Consider the following 24837-nt stretch of genomic DNA (forward strand, 5'->3'; position numbering starts at 1 on the left):
TAAGACTATTAATTCTCAAAATGCCAGTGATATAAATCTTAGGAGTTTGGTGTGAACTGTTGAACTCCCTTCAATTCTTTGTTCTTGGGGTATTTGTGGTTTTTTTAAAAAAAAAATCTTGTCACTTTATAGGGCTGTTCAGCCATCTGAACTTGTAGGAAGTGTCTGGACAAAGGAAAACAAAGAGGTGAATTCTCCTAATTTATTGAAAATGATTCGTCACACAACAAATCTTACACTGTGGTTTGAAAAGTAAGTTCTCGTGATATGATTTTGATTAAATATGTAAGTGATGTGGTTGAAAATCTAGGTGCTTTGCCAATGTTAAACACATTCTGGTGGGCTGCAAGACCAGCCTCACTCAAGGCTGATACACCTGGCGACACAATCGGGTGCTACGGTGTCTTGCAGCAAGTGCTGGAAAGTCGGCAGACGAGCATCTACACTCTCCCTCACCTTTAACAGCATAAATGCCGTTAACAGCATTTGTCTGGGAAGGTGTATGTCAAGCCAGACTCTCCACATCAAGACCAGACACCGGGCAGCTAGGCGGGGCACGTCATTGGAAGATGGTGGCAGACTTTGGCCAGAGGTTCTGCTTCCCAACTGAAATTGCGGAAACCAACCTCAGACCAGAACTTGTGCTGTGGTCAGCCTCGCTCCATCTCGTTTACGTCATCGAGCTTCCAGTGCCCTGGGAGGATGCAGTGGAGGAGGACTACGAGCACAAGAAGCTGAGGTACGCTGCGCTTGCAGCCGATGTGCAGCAACATGGCTGGGTGCGACCGGTCGAAGCAGGCTGCAGAGGATTTGTAGCCACATCAACATCAAGGCTACTCCAGGAAAGAGGGCGCCCACTTGATCACCCAGAGGATGCCACCACTCACTTGGCTACCCCGCAGAGTCCAGGCAGCATGTCTCCGGAGTGCAAATGAAGGATATTAACACCCAGTCCTACAGAACATACCTGCAAGTTTAGTCATAGTTGTGGATAGTGAGGAAGATTGTCAAAGGATACAGCAAGATATAAGAGCAATTAGAAGTTTAGGTGGAGAAATGGGGGTGGATTTTAATCTGGATAAGTGTGGTGATGCATTTTGGGAGGTCAAATGCAGGACGAAAATGCAGTAAGTAGTAGCATTACTAGGAGCATTGTTGTAGAGAGGGCTGTGGGGTGCAATTCCACGAGAATGGCAAAACAAGTGGATGTGCTTACAACATCTTAGGAAGCTTATTGTAGAGCTGTATAAAACTTCAGTTGTCCTCATTTGGAGTATTTCTTGCCACACTACAGGAAGAGGGTCAAGACTTCTAGTGGGTGCTGAAAAGTTACACCAGGTTGTTGCCTAGAATGGAATGTATTCGTTATAAGAAGAGGTTAAACATAATTGGGTGGATTTTTCCAGAGTGTCAAAAGCTGAGAGGTGATCTGAAAAAAAGCACATAAAATTATGAGGGGTATAGAGAGGGTATACCAGAGGACATACCTTTGAAGAAACGGGAAAAATTTAAAGGAGACAAGTGAAGCAAAAGTTTTTTTTGAAAACAGGGTGTTATATGCCTGGGCACGAGTTACTGCAGATGCTAGACATCATGAGCAACACACACAAAATACTGGAGTAACTTGGCAGGACAGGCAGCATCTAAGGAGAGGAATAAACAGTCAATGTTTCAGACTGAGACTTTTCATCAGGACTTTAAAAGAAGTTGGCAGGAGTCAGAGTAAGAAGGCTTGGGGAGGGAAAGGTATGCAAGCTGTCAGGTGATAGGTGGGGGGGGTGGTGAATGGTTGGGGGATGGGAGATGAGGTAAGAATCTAGGAGGTGCCCGGGAGATGTTGCCAGGGGATGTGGTTAAAGCAGATATGACAGCACCGTTTAAGTGCATTTAGACAGATGCATGTACAGGTTATTTCCTCCCCCCACAAATATTTCAGAGGGGTTCTCAGAATAAAGATCCTCACCACTCAGGCCATGTTCTTTTCTCACTGCTGCCACCAGGGAGAAGGTACAGGTGCTTTTGGATTCACGCGACCAGGTTCAAGAAGTTACTGCCCCCCAACCCTCAGGCTCTTGAATAAAAGGGGATAACTACCCTCATTCTACTTCTGCTGTTCCCACAATCCATGGTCTCACTTTAAGGACTGTTTATCTTGTTATTTCATGCTCTTGTTACTTGTTGCTATTTATATCTGCAGACTTGCACAGTTTGTTGTTCATTGATCCTGTTTATAATCACAGTTCTATAAATTTGCTAAATATGCCTTCAGAAAAGGTCTCAGGGTTGTATGTGGTGACATGTATGTACTCTGATAATAAATTTCCCCGATGGTTTATCTCTTAATGGTAATGTCCCCACAGTTGTGTGGTCTGTAGGGAGAGGAATTTCGATTATACAGAAGGCAGAAGAAAGGGTCATCATTTTAAAAACCAGAAAGGAGAGTAGAAACCATTTCCTTTTTGGTTTCTGAAGTAAATACCATAGTTTGCTGGTTGGCAGCAGGTGCCTTTTTGTCTTGTCAGTTTCCAAAGCAAATCTCTTTGCACCTGCCAAGGTAACAACAACAGTCGCTGGTTTATGGCCAGGTCTAATCAAGAGATTACCATGTCAGTTAAAAGAGCAGATTTATTATGTGGCCAACAAATGGGTCAGCTGTTTGATTGGTGTGATGTGTACATTTTCAGTTGAGACACAAGTAACTGCAGATGTAATTAAAAAGAAAAACAGGCTAAATTTGTTATTTTGAAATTTTGTATATATTTATTCCCCCACGTCACACATTGTGTTGTGAACAATCTGGTTCATTTCTACACTGTGCCAGTTTAATGGAAGTTGAAGGACATCAATTTGAAGGGATAGTGGCTGAGAAATGAACAAATAACATTGGCTAACAGGAGAGAAGCTGGCAATGGTAGTAAGGTTGTGGAAATGGATGGTAACACACACACACACACACACACACACACACACACACTGTTTTAATGAATATCTTCAAAGTATTATTTATTAACACTGATTTTTTTAAGTGTGCTGGCATCGTACAAATAATTTACCTAGAGTTAACATTGATAATTGATTAATCCTAATTTTACTAAACTAAGATTGAATTGAATACAGAATTAAAATGCTAGATTAGTAAGTATTAAATTTAGAAGAATTGGCTCTTGTGAATGCGAGAATTTTATGTAAAGTGCTTCAGCCAGTGGCTTAATTAGGCTCTTCTGTTTACTTTCATCATAGCATTTGACTTTCTATATTGTGAACATTGTTTGGTGTTGCAAGTGCAGTACCATCAGTGAAGAGAAATAAGGATGAAGCATTTTTGCAGGTCATCTTAAATTTTAAAAGGTTTCCTAATACGTAACAGTTCAGATTCTCCTTGTGACTTGATATTTTCTATTTATTCCCTCAGATGTATAGTGGAGGCAGAAAATTTTGAGGAAAGAGTGGCTGTTTTAAGTCGAGTTATAGAGATCCTGCAAGTTTTCCAAGAGCTCAACAACTTTAATGGAGTGTTGGAGATTGTCAGTACAGTTAACTCTGTGCCAGTTTATAGGCTGGATCATACTTTTGAGGTAAGTAATGCATATTGTTGGCCTTGGCTAGTTTTGTAACTCTTGTTGCTCATTAGTTGGTATAGATCGAACCCTGTACTCCAGTGTTGACAGGCAGTCAAAGTGACTGAATTTAGAATCATAGAAATCTTGCACCGCAATACAGACCCTTCAGCCTACAAAGCTATACCGAACATGTCCGTAACTTAGAAATTACCTAGGGTTACCCATAGCTCTCTATTTTTCTAAGCTCCATGTACCTGTCCAGGAGTCCCTTAAAACACCCTATCATATCCACCTCCACCACTGTCGCCGGCAGCCCATTCCACACACTCATCACTCTCTGCATGTTTAAAAAAGAAACTTACCCCAGACATCTCCTCTGTACCTATTTCCAAGCATCTTAAAACTGTACCCTCTTGTGCTAGCCATTTCAGCTCTGGGAAAAAGCCTCTGACTATCCACACTGAATTTATGTTCAACCAGCTCAGTTGATGCAGATTTCCGAATAGAGCTAAATCTATTTACTCATGTAGGTGCCAGTATGTTTGGGATTATTCACATGGTTGTCTCAAAATGTAGTCATCAGTGGAGCTCAGACTTGTTGTGATACCCTAGATTTAAGTTGAAGACTGGTTCTTGTATCCTGTACCACATAAGATCCACTGCAAAATCCATGACTCCAATCATATTTGTATGGTTGCAAGGCAGAAATGTAAATAGATGGCAAATTCCTATATTTGTTGCATAATTTATATTGTTCTTTAAATCTTCCATTACTTGTCTCTCTTTAATTGCTTTAAATGTTAATTCCCCACTGCATTGGAAATTGGGTGGGAATTGGAGTGAAGGGATTCAAAATAGGATGGATTGCAAAATAGCAAAAATAGCGTGCAGTCAGAATGTCAAGAAGGGCAGGCGGATGATAGGACAAAATTGCAGCCAGCCGGGTGAGTATCAGTACATTAGGGATGCAGAATCAAAAAGAGTAACAAACATAGTACTCAGTGTTATATTTCAATGTACAGAGTATAAGAAATAAGGTGGATAATCTAGTTGCACTATTACAAATTGTCAGGTATGATGATGTGGCCATCACTGTATCATGGCTGAAGGATGGTCTTGGTTGGGAGTTGAATGTCAAAGTTTACACGTGGTATCGGAGGGATAGAAAGGTAGGCAGTGGGGATAGCATGGCTCTGGTGGTCAAGAATGGTATCAAATCAGTAGAAAGATGTGAGATAGGATCAGCAGATGTTCAATCCTTGTGGGTTGAGTTAAGAAACTGCAAGGGTAAAAGGACCCTGATGGCAGTTATATACAGGCCTCCCAACAGTGGCTGGGATGTGGACCACAGATTACAATGGCAAATAGAAAAAGCATGTTAAAAATGCAATGCTAGGATAGTCATGGGAGATTTTAACATGCAGTTCAATTGGGAAGATCAGGTTGGTAATGAATCTCAAGAGACTGAATGCCTGTGAGATGGCTTTTTCGAGCAGTTTGTCGTTTAGCCTATTAAGGGATCAGCTATACTAGTTGGGGTGTTAGGTAATGAACCAGAGGCGATTAGGGAGCTTAAGGTAAAATAACACTTGGGTAAACAGTGATTGCAATATGATTGAGTTCAACTTCAAATTTGATAAAGAGAAAGTAAAGTCTGGCGTAGCAGTTTTTCAGTGGAGTAAAGGAAATTACAGTGGTATGAGAGAGGAGTTGGCCAAAGTAAATTGGATGGAAATGCTGGCAGGGATGGTAACAGAACAGCAATGGCATGAGTTTCTAGGATAAATGAGGAAGGTGCAGGATAGATGTATTCCAAAAACAAAGAAATCTTCAAATGGCAAAATAATACAACCATGACTGACAGGGGAAGTTAAAGCAAAAGAGAGGGCATACAACAAAGCAAAAATTAGGAAGATTGAGGATTGGGAAGCTTTTTAAAACCTACAGAGAGCAACAAAAAGAATCATTAGGAAGGAAAAGATTAAATGTGAAAACAAGCTAGCAAACATTATCAAAGTGAATAATAAAAGCTTTTTCAAGTACGTTAAAAAAATCAAAGATGAGTGCAGGTATAGAATGGCTAGAAAGTTAGGCTGGAGAAATAATAACGGGACAAGGAGATGGCAGATGAACTAAATGAGTATTTTGCACCAGTTTTCATGGTGGAAGACACTAGCGGTGTGCCAGATGTTGAAGGGTGTGAAGGAAGAGAAGTGGATGCAGTTACTATTACAAGGGAGAAGGTGCTCTGAAAGCTGAAAGACCCAAGGGTACATAAGTCACCTGGACCAGATGAACTGAACCCTAGGGTTCTGAAAGAGGTAGCGGTAGAGATTGTGGAAGCATTAGTTTTGATCTTTCAAAACTCATTGGACTCTGGCAAGGTGCCAGAGGACTGGACAATTGCAAATGTCACTCTACTCTTTAAGAAAGGAGGAAGGCAGCAGAAAGGAAATTATAGACCATTTAGCCTGAACTCAGTAGTTGGAAAGATGTTAGTCAATTATTACGGAAGAAGTGATGGAGTACTTGGTAACACACGATATGATAGGACAAAGTCAGCATGGTTTCCCTAGGGGAAAATCTTGCCTGATGAATCTGTTAGAATTCTTTGAGGAGATTACATGTAAGATAGATAAAGGGTATGCAGTGGATGTTGTATATTTGGACTTTCAGAAAGCCTTTGACAAGGTGCCACACATGAGGCTGCTTACCAGGTTAAGAGCCCATGATAATACAAGAAAGTTACTAACATGGTTGGAGCATTGACTGATTGGTAGGAGGCAGTACATTGGAATGAAAAGATCCTTTAAGGTTGGCTGCCAGTGACTAGTGGTGTTCTGCAGAGGTTGGTGTTGGGGCGGCTTCTTTTTATGCTGCATATCAATGATTTAGATGATGGAATAGTTGGCTTTGCTGCCAAGTTTGCAGATGATACGAAGATTGGAGGAGGGGCAGATAGTGTTGAGGAAAGAGGTAGGCTGCAGAAGGACATTAGGAGAATGAGCAAGGAAGTGGCAAATGAAATACAACGTTGGAAAATGCATGGTCATGCACTTTGGTAGTAGAAATAAATATGCAGACTATTTTCTAAACCAGGAGAAAATCCAATAATCTGAGATGCAAAGGCACTTGGAAGTTCTTGTGTAGAATGCCCTAAAGGTTAACTTGCAGGCTGAGTCGGTGGTGAGGAGGGCAAATGCAAAGTTGGCATTCATTTCAATGATCGAGAATATAAGAACAGGGATATGATATTGGTGAGGCCTCACCTTGAGTATTGTGAACAGTTTTGGGCTCCTCATCCAAGAAAAGATGTGCTGGTATTGGAAAGGGTTCAGAGGAGGTTCACAAGGATGATTCCAGGAATGAAAGGGTTATCATATGAGGAATGTTTGATGGTTCTGGGTCTGTACTTGATGGAATTCAGAAGGATGAGGGGAGATCTCTTTGAAACCTTTCAAATGTTGAAAGGCCTAGATAGAGTAGATATGAAAAGGATATTTCCCATGGGTGGGGGAGTCTAGGACAAGGGGGCATAGCCTCAGGATAGAGGGGCATCCATTTAAAGCAGAGATGCACAGAAATTTTTGTAGCCAGAGGGTGGTGAATTTGTGGAATTTGTTACCTTAGGTGGCTGTAGAGGCTAGGTCGTTGGGTGTATTAAAGGCAGAGATTGATAAGACCATGATGGGACACAGCATCTAAGGTTATGGGGAGAAGGCCAAGGAGTGGGGCTGAGGAGGGGATCAGCCATGATTGAATGGTGGAGCAGACTCAATGGGCCAAATGGCCTAATTCTGCTCCTATGCCTCATGGTCTTGTGGTCTTCCATTCCTGTTGCGGATTGGGTGGAGCAAGAACTGCAATGCAGTAGTAAAATTACATTTTTTTTTACTGCGTCATGTCAGTAAAAGTACACGGTGAGCAACTTATAGTGTGGGAGTGATGAACTGAGCCCACCAAGGCACCCACACTGCAAGTTACCCAGCACGTACCATTACAAACATGATTTAGTAAAAGTGTTTAATTTTACGACTCAGTTGTAGTTCTTGCTCCTTGCGTATGTAACAATTCCCACATTTACATGAATCCCTTGGCTTCCCAGGGTGAATCTACACAAACTAGAGGAACAGAATCTCATACTCCAGCAGTATCACCTGACTCATGAGCTGTTTGTCCCACTCCCAGCAGGAGGAGGCTGCGTCGTACACGACAGGACACACCAGACTTGAAAACAGTTACTTTTCCAAAGCAGTCAGGCTGACCAACACCTTCGCCCACTAACCCACCCCACAACACCCTCCACCACCACTGCTTTATTATTTCCTGTCAGGTTCACCTTGTGTGTAGATGCTCCTGTGCCTAGCCTCACTTTATGTACATTATATCAATCTATGTACAGTATTTAAGCTAGGAGCCATGTATTTTCTGTCTGTATGTATTGTATGTTGTGTTGTGTGTCTCTATTGTGGGTTACAGTAATTTTTTACGTTGGTTAGGGGCATGGTAGAAGCAACTGAGTATTGGTGCTTTGTCCTCATTGCTTTAGTTAGAGCCAGGAACTGATATTTTTTGCCCAATCTAGGATTTTTGTTCTGCCACAAGTAAGAAGATATTTTAAAGTCAATAGTATCAAAAAAAGCTTTAGGAATAAAAATTGGTAATGCTTGAAATTAGAATTTAGGTAGTATCATCATCTTAATAGCATTAACTCTACCAACCAATGACAAAGATAGTGGAGGCCACCTAATAGCAAGTTGCTTAATTTGATCAATTAAAGGTAAAAAGTTAACCTTAAATAAATCTTTATGTTTTTTAGTAATTTTAATACCTAGGTAAGTAAAATAATCTGTAACAATTTTATATGGTAAATGTTTATAAATTGGAACTTGCATATTTAATGGAAATAGTTCACTCTTGTTAAAATACAATTTATAACCAGAAAAATTACTAAATTGAGCAAGCAAAGACGAAATAGCAGGGATAGATCTTTCAGGGTCAGATATATATATATAATAACAAATCATCAGCATATAATGATACTTTATACGTCCTCTCCCCACGGGTAATACCCAGAATATTAGGTGATTCATGAATAGCTATAGCCAACGGTTCTAAAGCGATGTCAAATAGTAAAGGACTTAAAGGGCAACCTTGCCTTGTACCACAAAATAGCTGAAAAAAAGGGGATCTTTGATTATTGGTAAAAACCGAAGCTAAAGGTTTATGGTATATTAATTTAATCCATGATATAAATTTTGAACTAAAATTAAATTGTTGCATTGTAGTAAATAAATATGGCCATTCAACTCTATCAAATGCTTTTTCAGCATCTAAAGAAATAACATATTCTGGTATTTTAGATGAAGAAGTATAAATAATATTAATTAATTTTCTAATGTTAAAAGATGAATAGCAATTTTTAATAAATCCAGTCTGATCTTCAGAAATAATTCGAGGTAATATATTTTCTAATCTAATAGCCAAAATTTTACTGAAAATCTTAAAATCCGTATTTAACAAGGATATAGGCCGATAGGATGCACATTCAGTAGGGTCTTTATCTTTTTTAAGAATTAAAGAAATAGAAGCTTCATAAAAAGATTGTGGTAATTTACCTATACTTAATGCACCTTTAAAAATTTTACAAAGCCAAGGAGAAGGTATAGAAGAAAAAGATTTTAAAAATTCTACGGGAAAACCATCTGGACCAGAAGCTTTACCAGAATTTATTGAAAAAATAGCCTTTTCTATTTCAGACTCCGTAATAGGTGTATCTAAAATTACGTTATCCTCAACAGTTACTTTTGGAATATTCAATTTCCTTAAAAATTCATTTATTATAGAAGAGTCCTTAGTGAATTCTGAATATTTACAGAAGCCTAAGAAGGAGGGCGGCTTGGCTTTACCAAACTTAAGATTTTACTATTGGGCAGTTAATATACGGTATTTAATATTCTGGACACAAGAATTGACTATAGCTACTTGCCCACAATGGGTAAATTTGGAATGTAAATCTGTGCAAGATTTTTCACTGATTTCAATCTTAGGATCTTCACTTCCTTTCTCTTTATTCAAATTGAATAAACAGATAACTAATCCTATAGTCAGATATACATTACGAACTTGGTTTCAATTTCGTAAATTTTTTGGTTTGAATAAATTTATTTTATCATGTCCTATAATATCTAATTATTCTTTTCGGCCTTCATCTATGGATCAAGCTTTTCTTTTATGGAAAACAAAAGGTATAACATGTTTTTGTGATCTGTTTCTGGATGATAACATTATGTCCTTTGAACAGCTATCTAATAAATATAATTTACCTGAAACCCATTTTTTTTTAGATATTTGCAAGTTAGAAATTTTTTGTATAATGAGTTAGTCTTTTTTGAAAGAATGTCCATTGGACATTACAGAAAGAATTTTAGCCCTTAATCCTTATCAAAAGGGTTTAGTAGCCATCATTTATAAGATGATCATGAATTTATAGTCAGATGTATCAGAAAAAATTAAGAAGGAATGGCAAGAAGAGTTGCATTGTCCTATATCTACTGAGCAATGGGAAAAAATTTTATTATTGGTAAATTCGTCCTCTATTTGTGCTAAACATGCCCTAATACAATTTAAGGTTGTACATAGAGCTCATATGTCTAAGGATAAACTGGCTCGATTTTATTCTCATCTTAACTCAACCTGCGATAGATGTCATTCTGATGTTGCTTCAGTGACTCATATGTTCTGGTCTTGTCCTTGTTTACAAAATTATTGGAAAGATATTTTCAGTATTATTTCAAGAGTTTTAAATATTAATTTCCAACCGCATCCTCTTACTGCAATTTTCGGTTTACCAATGACGGATAATAACCGTTTATCCGCTTCATCTCAATGAATGATTGCATTTGTTACATTAATGGCTAGAAGATCTATTTTATTGAATTGGAAAGAAATAAATCCTCTAACTGTGTTTCAGTGGTTTTCTCAAACTATTTCTTGTTTGAGTTTAGAAAAAATTAGAAGTGTGGTTTTTAATCCTTCAGTTAAATTTGAAGAAACTTGGAGACCTTTTATTCAACATTTTCACATGAGTTGAATTGTCTTTTCCTAAACCTTACTTATATTATCCTTAATTATTTGGATGGAGGTTCGGAATTATTGGCACTACTGTATATGTACTTAATATTATTCAATGGCCCATGTTGGTTAGTGTTTTTTTTTGTTTTTTTTTCTCTTTTTTTGGGGTTTTTCTTTTTTTTCTCTTTTTACTTCTTTGTTCATCAATGTTCTGAGTTTGAGAGGTTATATATTTTTATTATTATATATCTGAATGTCTATTTAAACTATTATGTACTCTCAAACACTTTGTATTCATGTTTCATTTATGTTTGTTTAAAACTAATAAAAAGATTTAAAAAGGAAGGAACTGATATTTTTTTTGTTTTCTGTTAACTTTGTTAGTATTTTTGATTCTGATATTGCTCATTTACAATCTTTGCTTATTTCACCAATTCCACTAGTTTTCTAATTTTGCTATATTAGATTGTTCATGTTTGCTGCTTTCGTAATAAAGGATCAAATATACTTTCAACTTGGAATTCAGTTATTTGGAAATGTGACATAAAGCGTTAATTCCCTCAATCAGTCTCAACGGTTTTGATTTGTTTTTCAAGTAACTGCTACAATTGTGTTTTTTTAAATTTTTGCTTTCTTTATCTTATGTCTTTTGTGTGCTGCATCAGATCCAAAGTAACAATTATTTTGTTCTCCTTTACACTACAGTACTGGAAATAACATTAAACAATCTTGAATTGAATTCCTGAATCTGCAGCCCTTTGTCACCTCCCAATCTCTATCACAATTTCAACTCTTCCATCCTCCGTATGCCTATCACTTGATCCTGCCTGGATCTACCTATCACTTGACAGAACTTCCTCCATCCCCTCCTTTCGACTCTGTATACTGGCTATCTCCACTCTACCTTTCAGTCTTTCAACCTTGGCTGTCCATTTCCCTCCACTGCTGCTGCCTGGCCCTCCTGAGTTCCTCCAGAACATTGTTTATTGCTTCAATTCTCATTTAATTGTTTAATTCTTCTGTGGATTGAGATGGTGGTTTTGTGCTTTTTGCTTATCCTTGAATCTTCCTTCCAATTAACCCTTTCAGCAGGAATAAAAATCTTACTTATTTTCATCTTCCTATTTGGTAGTTGACTCATGGATGAAAGCATTAGTTGCAGAATTCGTGGTATTTTCAAATTAGTGATGAATATCATTTATTATACAATATTGATTTCCAGGAATTATTTTCGGTCTAGGAGCATGAAATTTGTATTTATTTAAACATTTTTTAAAAATACGTTTCTATGCAGGCATTACCTGAAAGAAAGAAAAAGGTTTTGGAAGAAGCAGTGGACCTAAGTCAAGATCATTTCAAAAAGTACCTAACCAAGCTTAAGTCAATAAACCCACCTTGTGTGCCTTTCTTTGGTAGGCAATTTAACTATTTCTCTCTGTTTCCTTAATTTGATTCAACAATGAATTGTACATCGACTTAGTTTCTCCTGTGTACTTAAATCCATTCAGTTTGTCATGTTAGTTTTTAACCTTAGCCTGTCCTCTCATTTATTTTAAATCCTTAGTTCTTTGATATTTATTAAGCATCTTGTAGTTTTGTTTTAAGTTAAATTTTTTAAAAACCATTTCCATTCAAAGGTATTTATTTGACAAACATTCTGAAGACTGAAGTAGGGAACCCAGATTTCCTCAAAAGATGTGGAAAGGAATTAATAAATTTTAGCAAACGAAGGAAAGTGGCAGAAATCACAGGAGAAATCCAACAGTATCAAAATCAGCCCTACTGCCTACAAGTGGAAATGGATATAAAGGTAGCTCATTGATAACTTTTTCCAAAATTTAAATTTCTATACCCATTGAAAGTTACTTTGGTCACCAAAAATTACCTAATGTCCATCTGTTTCAATGTATAGAAATTTTTTGAAAATCTGAATCCAATGGGAAATATGAATGAAAAGGAGTTTACAGACTATTTGTTCAACAAATCCTTGGAAATTGAACCACGTAATTGTAAACAACCACCACGATTTGTAAGTAATTCTGAAGTTCCATTTAACTTGTATATTTGAGAAGTGAAGTAATTTAAAGTCAGTTTCTGAACAGAATTTTGGAATTTGTGATAAGCAGGAATACAAAGGCTTACCAGTGCTCAAATGTAATAAATAATAAAGGTGATAATAGAAACCATTAGAGGATGTGAAGGGCAGATGGAACTAGACAAAGGACATTTTTTGGTGACTCGGTGATAGTGGATGGATGGAAGCATAAGGGGAGAGGGAGGCAGAAAAAACTGGATGGTGAAGGGGCTTATGGGAAAGGGTAAAAATATGAGGATTGGAGATGATTAGAAAGATGGGGGGGTGGGTGAAAAAGGTACTTGAAATTAGAAAATTCAATGATTTCAGCATTGAAAGAGGTTCTATTTGGCTTAGGTGAAATACGAGATATATATTGGGCCTACCCCTAGCAGTGGAGAGGGTCAACTACAGAGTATGGGAAGTAGGAAGGGGAGCTGAGATAGCATGCAGCTGGGAAATCGGGATGGCCATTTGCAGAAAGAGTGGAAGTGCTTTGGAAATTGGTTGCCTAGTCAGTGCTTGGTCTCAGCGATGTAGATGGTGATGGCCTCATCAGAAGCACTCAATGAAGTTGAAGGAAGTGCACTTTAATCTTTGACTCACTTGGAAGGGCTGCTTAAATTGCTGGATTATCAGCCTCTAAACACAGAAGGCAAACAATCTGTCTATCCTCCACCATCTCCATTGACAGGGTGAGGCACCGTGACAACTGAAAGAACAACACCTGGAGTTCAGCCAGGGTAGTCTATGATCCAATGGTTTGAACATTGAAATTTAGAATTTCAAGTAATCTTTACCTGAAGTGTTCTCTTTCTAAAAATCCTCCTTCCCCAAACATCCAGTCATCCATTTTCATTGCGCTCTCCCATTTAGTTACATCTCTCTTTTGCCTCTATCTTAATAGATCGCATTATTGTCTTCCTTATCAGGTTAAAGTGCTTGGTAGTATTTGTGTCCCTGCTTATCAACCTTACTTCACCTGGCTCTCTATATGCCCTTTTTCCCCATTATTTTTTTTCTTTGCTGCCTTTCCTCAACTTCCTTCCTCTCTCTTTACTTGGCTTCATCTTCCTGTCAGCTTTCATCCTGATCTTGTGACAGCAATGGACTGGGGGATTTGATCATCCTCATGCGGACTTGTGCAAAACTGCCCAAACTAGTTTCTGACAAATCCATGACCTTCTCAAATATTGTCCTTAAATATTGAATTTTGAGGTTAAAGTGATGGTGGCAGAATAATTGAAATGCTGAAATGATGAGCAGTAACATTAACCAGATAGCCTGAACGATATCAGATTTTAACATTAGAAAACACACTCTAAATAAGCACTATTTTATACAGTGAGGATGCAGATTGAAATAACCCTGAATTGTTGTCCAGTGAATTGCATTACATCTTTTCAAGTCATATTGAAATTATTTATTAGATTAATCAGTTACATATTATTATTAAATAAGAATTCAAGTTATTTTTGAGCTGTGATAATAAATAGTCTTGTCTTTTCTCTTCAGCCAAGAAAATCTTCATATTCCTTAAAATCTCCAGGAATAAGACCTAATACTACAAGACATACCTCTACCTCTGGAACCTTAAGGAATCCTATGCCATTAGAACGTGAACCACGCAAGATCAGTTTCAGCAGAATTCCTGAAACTGATAATGAGTCAATAATATCTGTTCCAAACTCTCCAAATACTCCATCAACCCCACCTGTGTCTGCTTCTTCTGATCTCAGTGTCTTTGGTGATGTGGAATTGCCCAGCTCTGGCAGTGAGTGTAATTCTCTATGGAATAATATCCCTGAAATTAAAATTGTTAATATGTGTATACTATTCCTAGGCATTGGTTTTCAAAGTGCATTGTCAACTTGTTTTCTTTTCAAGATTACTGGAATCCTCATGTTTCTTTATGTTAAGCTCCCAGTGGTCAAATCGGTATACCACTGAGTGTTTTAGTGGTAATCTTTAAATTCAGGAGATCATCCAAGGTTAATCAGCAATAAAGCTTCCTGAGTTTGTTCATAATGGTTGAAAGCATAGTCAACATCTTAGAGCTGGAAGAGGAAATTAATTGGGGTGTGCCTCTATGCATACTTAATTGAAGGTAGTTTCAGAATCAGGTATGAAGGTGTTCATAGTTACACTAATTTATTCACAAATGTTTATATTTATGCAAGAGCAATCATAATTTTAATGGAGGATCAGTATGGCTAGAAATTCTTTCCTGGATAGGAGTGCTAAACTTTCTCTATAGTTGCTTCACTACTCCGTACAGTATCTAAAACCGATTTCCATTGAATTCAGTGAAATAAATTTCATCAGCAGAGGATAGCATTCTAATGTAACTATATGCTACATTTAGTGCCTCCGATCAAGAGTAAATTTGTAGGTAGTGGCACCTTGCTAACTGCACATTGAATAGAATTGGTGCTTTGAGTTGTAAACAAGGTCTAATCTTGCATTTTCTAATGTTAATAAATGTTTATACAGATGCATGTTACTGCTGATAAAGACACAATTTGTGACAAATTTGATGGCTGTTTTGCTTACTTGTCACTCCTGTACCTTCTGCAGGCAGTTCAAGTTCAATTTGCTCTACAGTCTTTGTTCCTGTTCACATCTCTGGTGGTATGTCTTTTCATGCTGCGTTTTTCCAGTATTGTGGCTTCCTTATTTAGTTGGCTGGTCTCTTCATAGATAACTTGCATGGGTACTACTAATTTGATGCTTGTGCCTGTCTTTCTTTTCTTTGTGGATTGTCTAAAGAATCTGCTTAACAATGTTTATCTGTTCTTGCTTAGGGTCTATAACATTAATTCATTTTGTTTAGGTCATTCTGATTCTATGATCAAAATTGTAGTTAAATACCACTAAAGTGATTTAGTCCTTAGTTACAATTTTGTTCAAATTCCTAACTACTTTTAAATAGTTTCTATTAATGCATTATCAAAGCAAATTGAATCTTATTGCAGAACATGTATTTCATCAAATCTTGTGTAACCACAAAATACTTCACTAGGTATTAAATCTAATTAAGATGGTTATTGCACATGACATGTGAAATATGTGGAGTGTGCTGTAGGTATAAATAATGTGAGATGGTTTCATGTGTTAAGTGAATCATATTGATTTGCTCAAGTATCATTCGAGATATTGAAAGTGATCTTGTGCAATACTAACGAACATTGTAACTGGTGGAGCACAAATTACAGTTACATCAAGCTTTGCAAATTGATTTCAATCATTTTATTAAGTTCTTAACAATTAATCATTCTTGATTTAAGCATTTCTGATTTCCTTACAAATATTTTTGCAAGAATTATCAAAATAATGAAAAACTTTTACCAAAGATTTTAATTCTAAAATTATAATTTTAGTTACTATTTTCAGCATTATTAAATGGGCAAGTCTTTAATTTTCCTCAGTCTGATAATTAATGAATTAAGAATGAAATTCATTTTCTGTCCAAGCTATGGATGGTGATGTAATATTTCAGACTTGGATCACGTGGGTCCATTACAGCCTTTATGCTGTGTGCTTTTATTATTGTAGGAAGTTGTCCACAATTTTAAAATTTCTTTCTGGTTCGAAAAAACACTTGGCATTCAACATGTTAAATGTGATGTAATTTGCATGTGGAATATACTGGGATATATTTATTGGAGAGTTTTGTTGATTAGAGAAGAAAGAATCCTTAGTTTAACATGTTCGTGTGATATAAATCATTTGTGTTTTGAAATGCATCCAAGGGTTGGTTTGTGCAATTCTCACATCATTGGTTTGTTGTAGTATCTTAATTATGAGGTAATTTTTCTAAACAATTTCTCATTTTTCCTTTATAGGTAGCAACAGTATTTTTGCACCTGTCCTGTTGCCACCATCAAGTAAGTTGAGCCCATTTTCTTCATTTTGAGACAAAAGCAGAAAATACTGAAAATCTTTTTTTTGACCTTCTCCCTCTATTTGCATATCCTCGGAGGAGATTGGTTGCCATTATTAAATCTTCAGTGTACTTTCTCATCTGGCACTAGTCTCTGTTGTCCATTATTTTTTTTAGTCTTCACCGTAACATGGACATTCCTTATTTTCTCCCACCCTTCACTTCAACTTAAATCAGGTCTACTTTCTAAATATTCTGTTCTGATGAAAGGATATCAATATGAAATGTTAACGTTTTCTCTTTGTGCTGTTTTACCCACAGAGATTTTCCAGCATTTTCTATTTTTATTTCAGAAACAGTATCAGGTTTTTTTTTTGCTTTCTTATTGCCTTTCAGTTATTTCAATTTTAGTTAACTTATTGAAAGCTAACAAATAGTAACAGTTGAGTTACCTAAGTGTCATCGTGTATTTCTTTATCATTAAGATTGAAGTTATTTCTGCTGTTTTACGTTTCCTTACCCATTAAACACATTCTGCCTCTGAACTTTCTCTCTTTCCTCAGAAACTTATTTTGTTCATTCAAATCAAGCTGCCATTCCTTGTTAGCCCCTTCTCACTAAATTGCTGACAACCTAAGTTTCATTGTCTGGCTTCAATGCCCGCTGGCATTGCAAATGGGTTCATTCACCATGAGCAAACACAAGGAAATCTGCAGATGCTGGAAATTCAAACAACACAAACAAAATGCTGGTGGAACACAGCAGGCCAGGCAGCATCTATAGGAAGAAGCGCTGTCGACGTTTCGGGCCAAGACCCTTTGTGTGTCATTCACCATGATTGTTTTCCCCTTTTCAAAATAACTGCTGTCAGTCTCTTTTTAAAAACAAATAATTAAATCTCTTCTTACAAACTGTCTTTCCTTCTTTTCCCCCTCGTTTTAATTGTATCCCCGTCTAAATCTGTGGCTACCTTTCCACAACCTTGTGCTTATCTTTCCAATAAGTTTATATTCCTACCACAGAAATAAAATAGGCTATCCAATCCAACGTCACAAATAAATTGTTAACTGTAATGGAAACAAGAGAAAACCTGCTGATGCTGGAAATCAAAGAAATACAAACAAAGTTCTGGAGAAACACAGCAGGTCGGGCAGCATCTATTGAAAAAGAGTGAACAGTCAACGATTTGGGCTCAGACCCTAACGTCGACTATGTGCTCCTTTCAATAGATGCCTAGCCTGCTGAGTTCCTCCGACATTTTGTGTGTGTTAAACTGTAATACATCAGCAGTCTTCAATGATTTTTAGAGCTCTTGTTACAATTGAACAAACAATCATCCTCCATCTTTTTACAAAATGTGATTTTTTTTTTTCCCCCCCCATTTGAATTCACACTACATATCCAACTGTGGCCAAGTTATTTGCAGCATTTTTTTCCTTGCAATCCATGCACCGTTAACTTCAGAGTATCCAAAGAAGTTTCCTTGATGCTATCCTTGTGCTCTTCCTCATATTGAAAGTATAAAATGCAGGCATAAAGATTAGCTTCCATATGTTTATTGATAATACCTTGTAGTGGTTACTTGAAAGCAAACCAAAACGCTAAGAGAGTGAATATGGGAGTTGACGCTGTATGACATGCTTTCAAGTATGAGTTTCAAGTTGAAAAAGTACATCAATCCTTTATTATGAAACCAGCAAAGGCAAATGATCTTGTATAGCAATTTTTTTTTAAAGTAACAAAGCTAAATTAGCAGTATAGCAGAAAAAGTTCAAATTAGCGTAAATAAGTGAAATAACGTAATGTGGTCAACAAAAAAAATCATCGCCGGCACACTATCTCTCCACTAAACTAAAACCAACTATGACAAACCATAGATATGTTGCTATACTTCTACCATGCCGCAATCCACGTGACAAGTTACCCACAATTATCACACAGCACAAAATACAATACAGGCAGACAGTTAATAGCTACATGGCTCCTATATCCCAGCACATAATTATTACACTGTAATAATTACAACTGCAAACTACAAAAAAAAGACTTAAAATTTTCAAGGGTAAACATATTAACATTTATGTAAATATCCTCTTCAAGTGGAGCTATGTAACTCATCGAGAGCAGAGGTTACTAGCACTCAGCCCATTACTATCACTCTGTTAAGTCGAAGTCCTGAGCTACTAGAGCTGTAGCACCTGTGCCTCCTGTAGAAGACAGATCTTATTTGTAGGCCTGTCCAGACAACCGGTCTTATGGCTGATTTACACTTCTGCATAGTAGCCTATGCTGCAGCCTTCGTAAGCGGCCTGCACCGTTGTGAGCATTTATACCTGTACGTTGGTGTGTCTGCATCGCTCTGCAATTCACCGCCAAAAGGCTAGTTTCTATGCCACTGTGTAGAGCTTCTTCGTGTACTTCAAACACTGGCGACTGAGTGCATCATATTGGAGTTGGAGCTAATAAGTGTTGAACAAGGGTTACTTTTATTAAAATTACTGCAAGGCAGAACAGGGAGGAGACATCGGAGGAGATGGTGTGTACGACCATTGAACGGACTGAGGCAGAAGGAGGGTGAATTTTCAATGCTTGTCCAGCCACTGAGAGACATGGACGAGGAAATGCATTTCAAATATTTTCAGATGTCGGCAGGTAGATTTGACGATTTGGTTCATCGTATCCAACCATTTATTTCACAGCAGTGTACACACAGTATGCTTATAGACAGGGGGAAATGCGATGCTACCAAGCAGACCAATCACAGTTGTTGCGGTCTGTGTCGTTGCGATGGGCAGTTACATTTTTGGAGAGATGCGCATCAGGCTCTGGTGTAGGGTACAGCATAGGTTATGCGGTTACGCTGTACCTATGGCGTTCATTTGACACAGAACTGTAAATCAGCCTTTAGCCTTGATGCGCATCTGCCACATAAATCCTTTGTCTGAAAAGACTTGAATGACTTTTCCCATGATACATGAATTGTGTGACACTGAGTTGTCAACTATAAGCAACAGATGGTTTGGTGTTAGTGCTTCCAAGTAATTGGGATCGGTAGATGCCTTAGTATTTGGACAACTATAGATGATGGTCTTCGCAAAGGACTGTGTGGAAACCCTCCTTGTCAAAATTCTGTATCTTCATAGTGGAATTACAGACCTTTCGCATAGAACTGATTAATCTCTCCCATGTTCTTCCATGGTGTGAACCAACCGGGGTGGGTGGTGTTTTTAAAAAATCCACTTCTTCTCTGAAGAAGATCTTCACTGATCTGTGAATGGTTCCACTTCAGTGGCTACTCCCAACTCATGCTCAGCTCCAACTAAGTTTGTTGCATTATCAGAGTGCAGTTCATGAACCTGTCCTAGTTTTGCAATAAAGTGACAAAGTGCATTAACAAAAGGAGTCTGTCCAAAGCATATGCCACTTCAATGTGAACAGCAATAAAATCAGTAAAAGTAATTGTATGGTTGTATCTTTCTTGCTGTTTACAGACCACCATTCTCCATTATTCCCTAAGCATTTAGGGCAATTTCTTTGTTATAGTCGACATATTAGCAGGCATGTCCAGCTCAAGCATGTACAACACTTCTTCCATGGCATTGCAACAGCCTCTAAGAAAAAGACTGGTCTTGGAGATCTTTCACATCTTCAGTTTTAATAGGTAGCCAAGATGGAGCCTTTTGCATGTAGCTGGATGCAATTTTCTGTTCATTTTCAAAAATATTTCTGTAGTAAAGCCTTAGCCTTTACATATCCTTAGGGTTGACATGCTGGCAACTTCTGACAAGTTCTCTAGGGCGACCCCTAGTGTACGGTTCAGGGAAGTAAAGGTGATCACTATGGCAGTCAGTCTAGCCTTCAACACTATTTTCAAGCCCTCATGAATGCATGATACTACAAGGATCTCCATCAAAGATTTGAATCTCTCTTTTAGGCAAAGATAAAATGGGTTGTTGTGCCAAATAAGGTTGTTATTTAATTTTGCTTCCTCATAATATCAGCAATACTATTTTGGCCGCTGTTGTCTGAAACGAGAGGGTTTCCATGCTTTAAGTGAATGTCCCCATGAGCCCTTTGAGCTGTTGGATATGACATAGATTCAAAGTACCTCGTTGCTGCAGGCTGAGTGGAAACACCCTGAACTATCTCCTAAGGAATCATGTTCATGTTTTGCAGACACTTGAGCAAATGAGTCAACGTGGACCTTGAGTGTTTTTTTTCCTCTGTTCCTGTACAATATAGGAACTCACACCACAGCACTGTCCTGATGGAACACTTATAGCACTTACCATACTTGAAGCCCTTGGCACGTTAGCTTTGGCCACCTGTGTGGCAATTTCTTCCTGCAACTTAACCTGCTTCTTCCTTTTCCATAGCTGTTTATCTTGCTTTTCCAGTCCCCATGTTTTACCTTCAATAATCGTTGACATGCGATTAATGCAGCTAAATCAGCTTCCACTCTAATGCAAGCAGAGGAGGTATTAGATACAGAAGATGCTGTCCCTGCAGCAGAACTTCAAGTGCTGACATTTGACACGCTGTCATTAGGGTTTACATCATCTTGTGGATTCTTTGCTATATGCGTTGTCAAAACATGCCTTGGAATTTGAGAAGCATCATCTGATGGAAGGTGGGACACATTCCTGTTGCTGTCTGTAAGGAGTTTGTATGTTCTCCCTATGACCAATTGGGTTTCCTCTGGGTGCTCTGGTTTCCTCCCACAGTCAAAAGACTTACCATTGTAGGTTAATTGCTCAATGAAAATTGTCTTGTGGTTAGGCTAGAATTAAATTGGGGGGTTGCTGGGTGGCATGGGCCTATTCTGTGCTATATCTCAATAAATAATTTTAAAAATTAACGCTGTAGCAGCAATACCTTCAATGTAACGTGTTTAGGTCAACCATTCTTTCACAACCTCTATGAATGTACTGCTAAAGCTATCAATGTTTGAAAAACATTTGTTCTGTTTTCCCTGTTTGTCCTTGGGAAGTAATGAGATGAGCATGTGTTGCTGTTTAGCAACAGCTTCACAGAGATTAATCAAGTCCTCAAGAACAGATTGCTTTTGTAAGGCAGTTTCCTTATTTTTCATAACATCCTTAATGGTATTAAACCTTTAATTTTGATCAAATTTGTTTTATACTTATTTTAAAGACTTTCAGTTCTACCTGCTAAAGCTTTCGAAGAAAATTTAATTTATTTTTTGCAAGCCCTGGCTTCAGTTCCAAGCTTTGATTCTGTCTTACTGCACAACTCGCACTTAACTTTTTGTTCATCCACAGCACATTTGCAAAATACACCGGCAATAGTCATTCAGGAAAAGTAGACAACGATCTGCGCATCCACAGCACTTAAACCAGACCAAGCAAACAGCGTTAAATTCAAATGTCGACAACCAAAAGAATATTTCAGAACTTCAATAATACAAAGTGACAAACTCTCAGACAAACACCATGCAATTGAGCAACGGTTCAGAATGGACAGTCAGCACCGACACTTCAAAACTGTGTTCAAATCACAAATACACAGCATGAATCAACAAAAGTATGAATCACAGATAATCCTATAACAAGCTGCTCCAGTTTCAGCAACAGGTCCAAGACAATCCTTTGCTGTAGGCTGGTGTTTATTTGGTATAAATTTTTTTGTTGACAAAAACGTTGCAGTTACTTGAAAACAAACCAGAACCTCTGAGATGCTGACTACGAGAGTTAACACTTTATGATGCGTTTCCAAATAACTGAGTTCCAAGTCAAAAAAAGTACATTCAATCCTTTATTATGAAATCAGCAAAAACAAATGTGTTTGTATAGTGATAATAAAAACTAACGAAACTAAATTAGTGATACAGTGGAATAAGAGTAATTAAAGGTTCAGAGATTCATTTATTATCAAAGTTCAGTATGTATGCAGAATACAACTGAGATTTGTTTTCTCCAGATAGCTGAAAGATAGCATTCAAATTGGTGCAATTAAGCGTAACTAAGCAAATTAATGAAACAAGTGGTGTCCAAAAAAAAAAAATCAACCCGGCTTACTCCCTCTCCACTAAACTAAAACCAACTAACATAGATGATGCATGAATATGAAACTATGCTCATTTGTTTCTACCACACCCCAATTCATGTGACAGAATACCCACAATAAATGTGCTACACAAAATACAATACAGACAGATAATAGATACATAGCTCCTTCATACCTGATCTACTGATTAAGGCTGAACTTTTTCTTCCACTCCATGTGGTCTTCCATTTTAGCCATAAGGTAGTCACCCATGCTGTTGCCCAACTTCATTGAAATGTTCACCCAAGCCTTTATCACTTCAGATTGTATTTCAGATTTTGAAATTCTTCATATTGTGTTTTAAAACTCAGCCTTCCGCTCGCACCAAACTAGTCATGAATATTCCTGATGTCGCCATTTGTGGGGGGGGGGGGGTGAAAAACACACTTTTTAGTTTGCTATTGTGACAGTGCCTTCAGTTGCCTAGCTCTCTGCTTCAGTATTCCCACATATAAACACTCAGATGATGAGCTGGGTTTCTCAGTAAATTATTTCTTGTTATAAACACTTTAGTTTCTGTTTCTTCTAGTTACTGCTTCAGTAATAATTTTTGGTGTGATCTTCTGTAAAGCACCTTGTGGTAATTTTTCCCAAGTTGAGGACGCCACAGTGCCACAAAAGTAAGCCCTGCTGCCTCACTGCTCCAGGACCCATTTTCCATCTTGGCTTTGGTTACCTTCTGTGTTGCGTTGTTACATTCTGAACTCTATGACTGCATGAGTTTTGTCTCCTACTGCAAAGACTTGCTAGTAGGCTAATTAGTGTAAATTTTCCCTTTTTATATGTAGACAGTAGTAACAAAATTGGGGTGTGTGAGAGTGGAAAAGAGGGGAAATAAATTGAGGGGCTACAAGAAAATGGGTGAGAGGGCATGGGACTAACGGGATTGCTCTGAGAGCTAGCATGGATTTGATCAGCCAAATGGCACTGTAGTAAGCAAGTTTTTAATAAAAGGGGCTTTATAAATACAAGTTACTATTAGGTTATGCTGGGCATAAATGATGCATTTTTAAAAAGTGATTTCCCTTTTAATATTTACTTTCTAGAATCTCACTCCATTTCAAGTCTTCATAGGCCAAGTGAAGATTTACCGGCACCACCACCTGTTCCTCAACGAAGGAAACCTGATGTAGATGTGGCAAATAGTAAGGTAAAGGAAATGTGTGGTACAATCTGAGTTTGTATTTCACTATTCAACAAGCCTTCTGTCCTCCCTTTCTACCAGATCTCCCTAGATTTCCGTAATCATTCACATTTCATTCATAGTGCCCCTTTGTGGCATCCATCATGTGCCCAGATATTCCCTCTTCACAAAATTGTGGCTGTATGTGGCATCATGCTTGGCAGGACACTGGGCAGAGTGGTGGACTTGTGGAGGGATTCCATAGATCATGGATGCAAGAAATGAATTTTACAGCCTGTCAAATGACCGGGCTGTTAAACCTAGATGCAATTGAAATGGGATAAATCTGTTTGAGTTGTCTCCAGTGCTGATCCCAGATGGGTTATTCCTCATGATTCATTTTAGGAGTAGGGAGAGAAACTAATTTAAAATACTGAGGAGTAGAAAAGATTCAAAGGGATGTGAAATATTTTATATTAGGCAGAGAATAGTAAATGTTTTAAATATATAATCGGTGCCTGTCTCAGTTGTGAAAACAGAGTCATGCAGGACTTTAAAAAGAAATGGATGTAATTTGGAGGGCTGTGAGGAAAGAGTGGTTCATAGGACTGAAGAGATCGCTCTGGTCTCAAACATGATGAGCTGAATGTCATCTTCTGTTGTGTAACAATAATTCACACAGCTTCATCCTTCTGGAAACAAGGCCATTTGATCTGCCATGTCCAGCTGGACTTGTGGACATCTGTCCATCTTAATCACATCTTTTTGCATTTGGCCAATAGCCTTATAAGCCCTAGGCAATTCAAGTATATTTCTAGACACTTCTTAAATGCAGTAAGCCAATCTGCTTCCACCACTCAGGGATTGTATTCCAGGTTCCCCGCCCCATTCCAATCTCATTCTGGCTTTCCTCTGACCCCTTCTCTTCTCCTCACCTACCCATCACCTGTAGCTAGCACTCCTCTTTCCCTTTCTCCCATTATCCACTCTCCTCTCCTATCAGATTCCTCTTTCTTCAGTCCTTTACCTCTTCCACCGATCACCCGTCACCTGTACT

At 37.9% G+C, this 24837-nt stretch overlaps 1 protein-coding gene across 2 annotated transcripts in view; it reads left to right on the forward strand.

The window, feature by feature from the left end:
* sos2 (son of sevenless homolog 2 (Drosophila)) overlaps positions 1-24837 on the forward strand; it is a 116100-nt gene that overhangs the window by 88067 nt on the left and 3196 nt on the right. The window contains exons 15-23 of one of the 2 annotated variants that reach the window (XM_059958185.1): positions 133-252; positions 3413-3575; positions 11929-12046; positions 12272-12444; positions 12547-12663; positions 14224-14482; positions 15286-15339; positions 16554-16595; positions 23704-23807. In XM_059958185.1, the coding sequence (XP_059814168.1) occupies positions 133-252; positions 3413-3575; positions 11929-12046; positions 12272-12444; positions 12547-12663; positions 14224-14482; positions 15286-15339; positions 16554-16595; positions 23704-23807 (1150 nt within the window). The remainder of the gene's footprint in view (positions 1-132; positions 253-3412; positions 3576-11928; positions 12047-12271; positions 12445-12546; positions 12664-14223; positions 14483-15285; positions 15340-16553; positions 16596-23703; positions 23808-24837) is intronic. The other variant, XM_059958193.1, reaches the window with a different exon arrangement.

Source organism: Hypanus sabinus, chromosome 2 (assembly GCF_030144855.1).
Source record: "Hypanus sabinus isolate sHypSab1 chromosome 2, sHypSab1.hap1, whole genome shotgun sequence".
NCBI classification, from domain to species: Eukaryota; Metazoa; Chordata; class Chondrichthyes; order Myliobatiformes; family Dasyatidae; genus Hypanus; species Hypanus sabinus.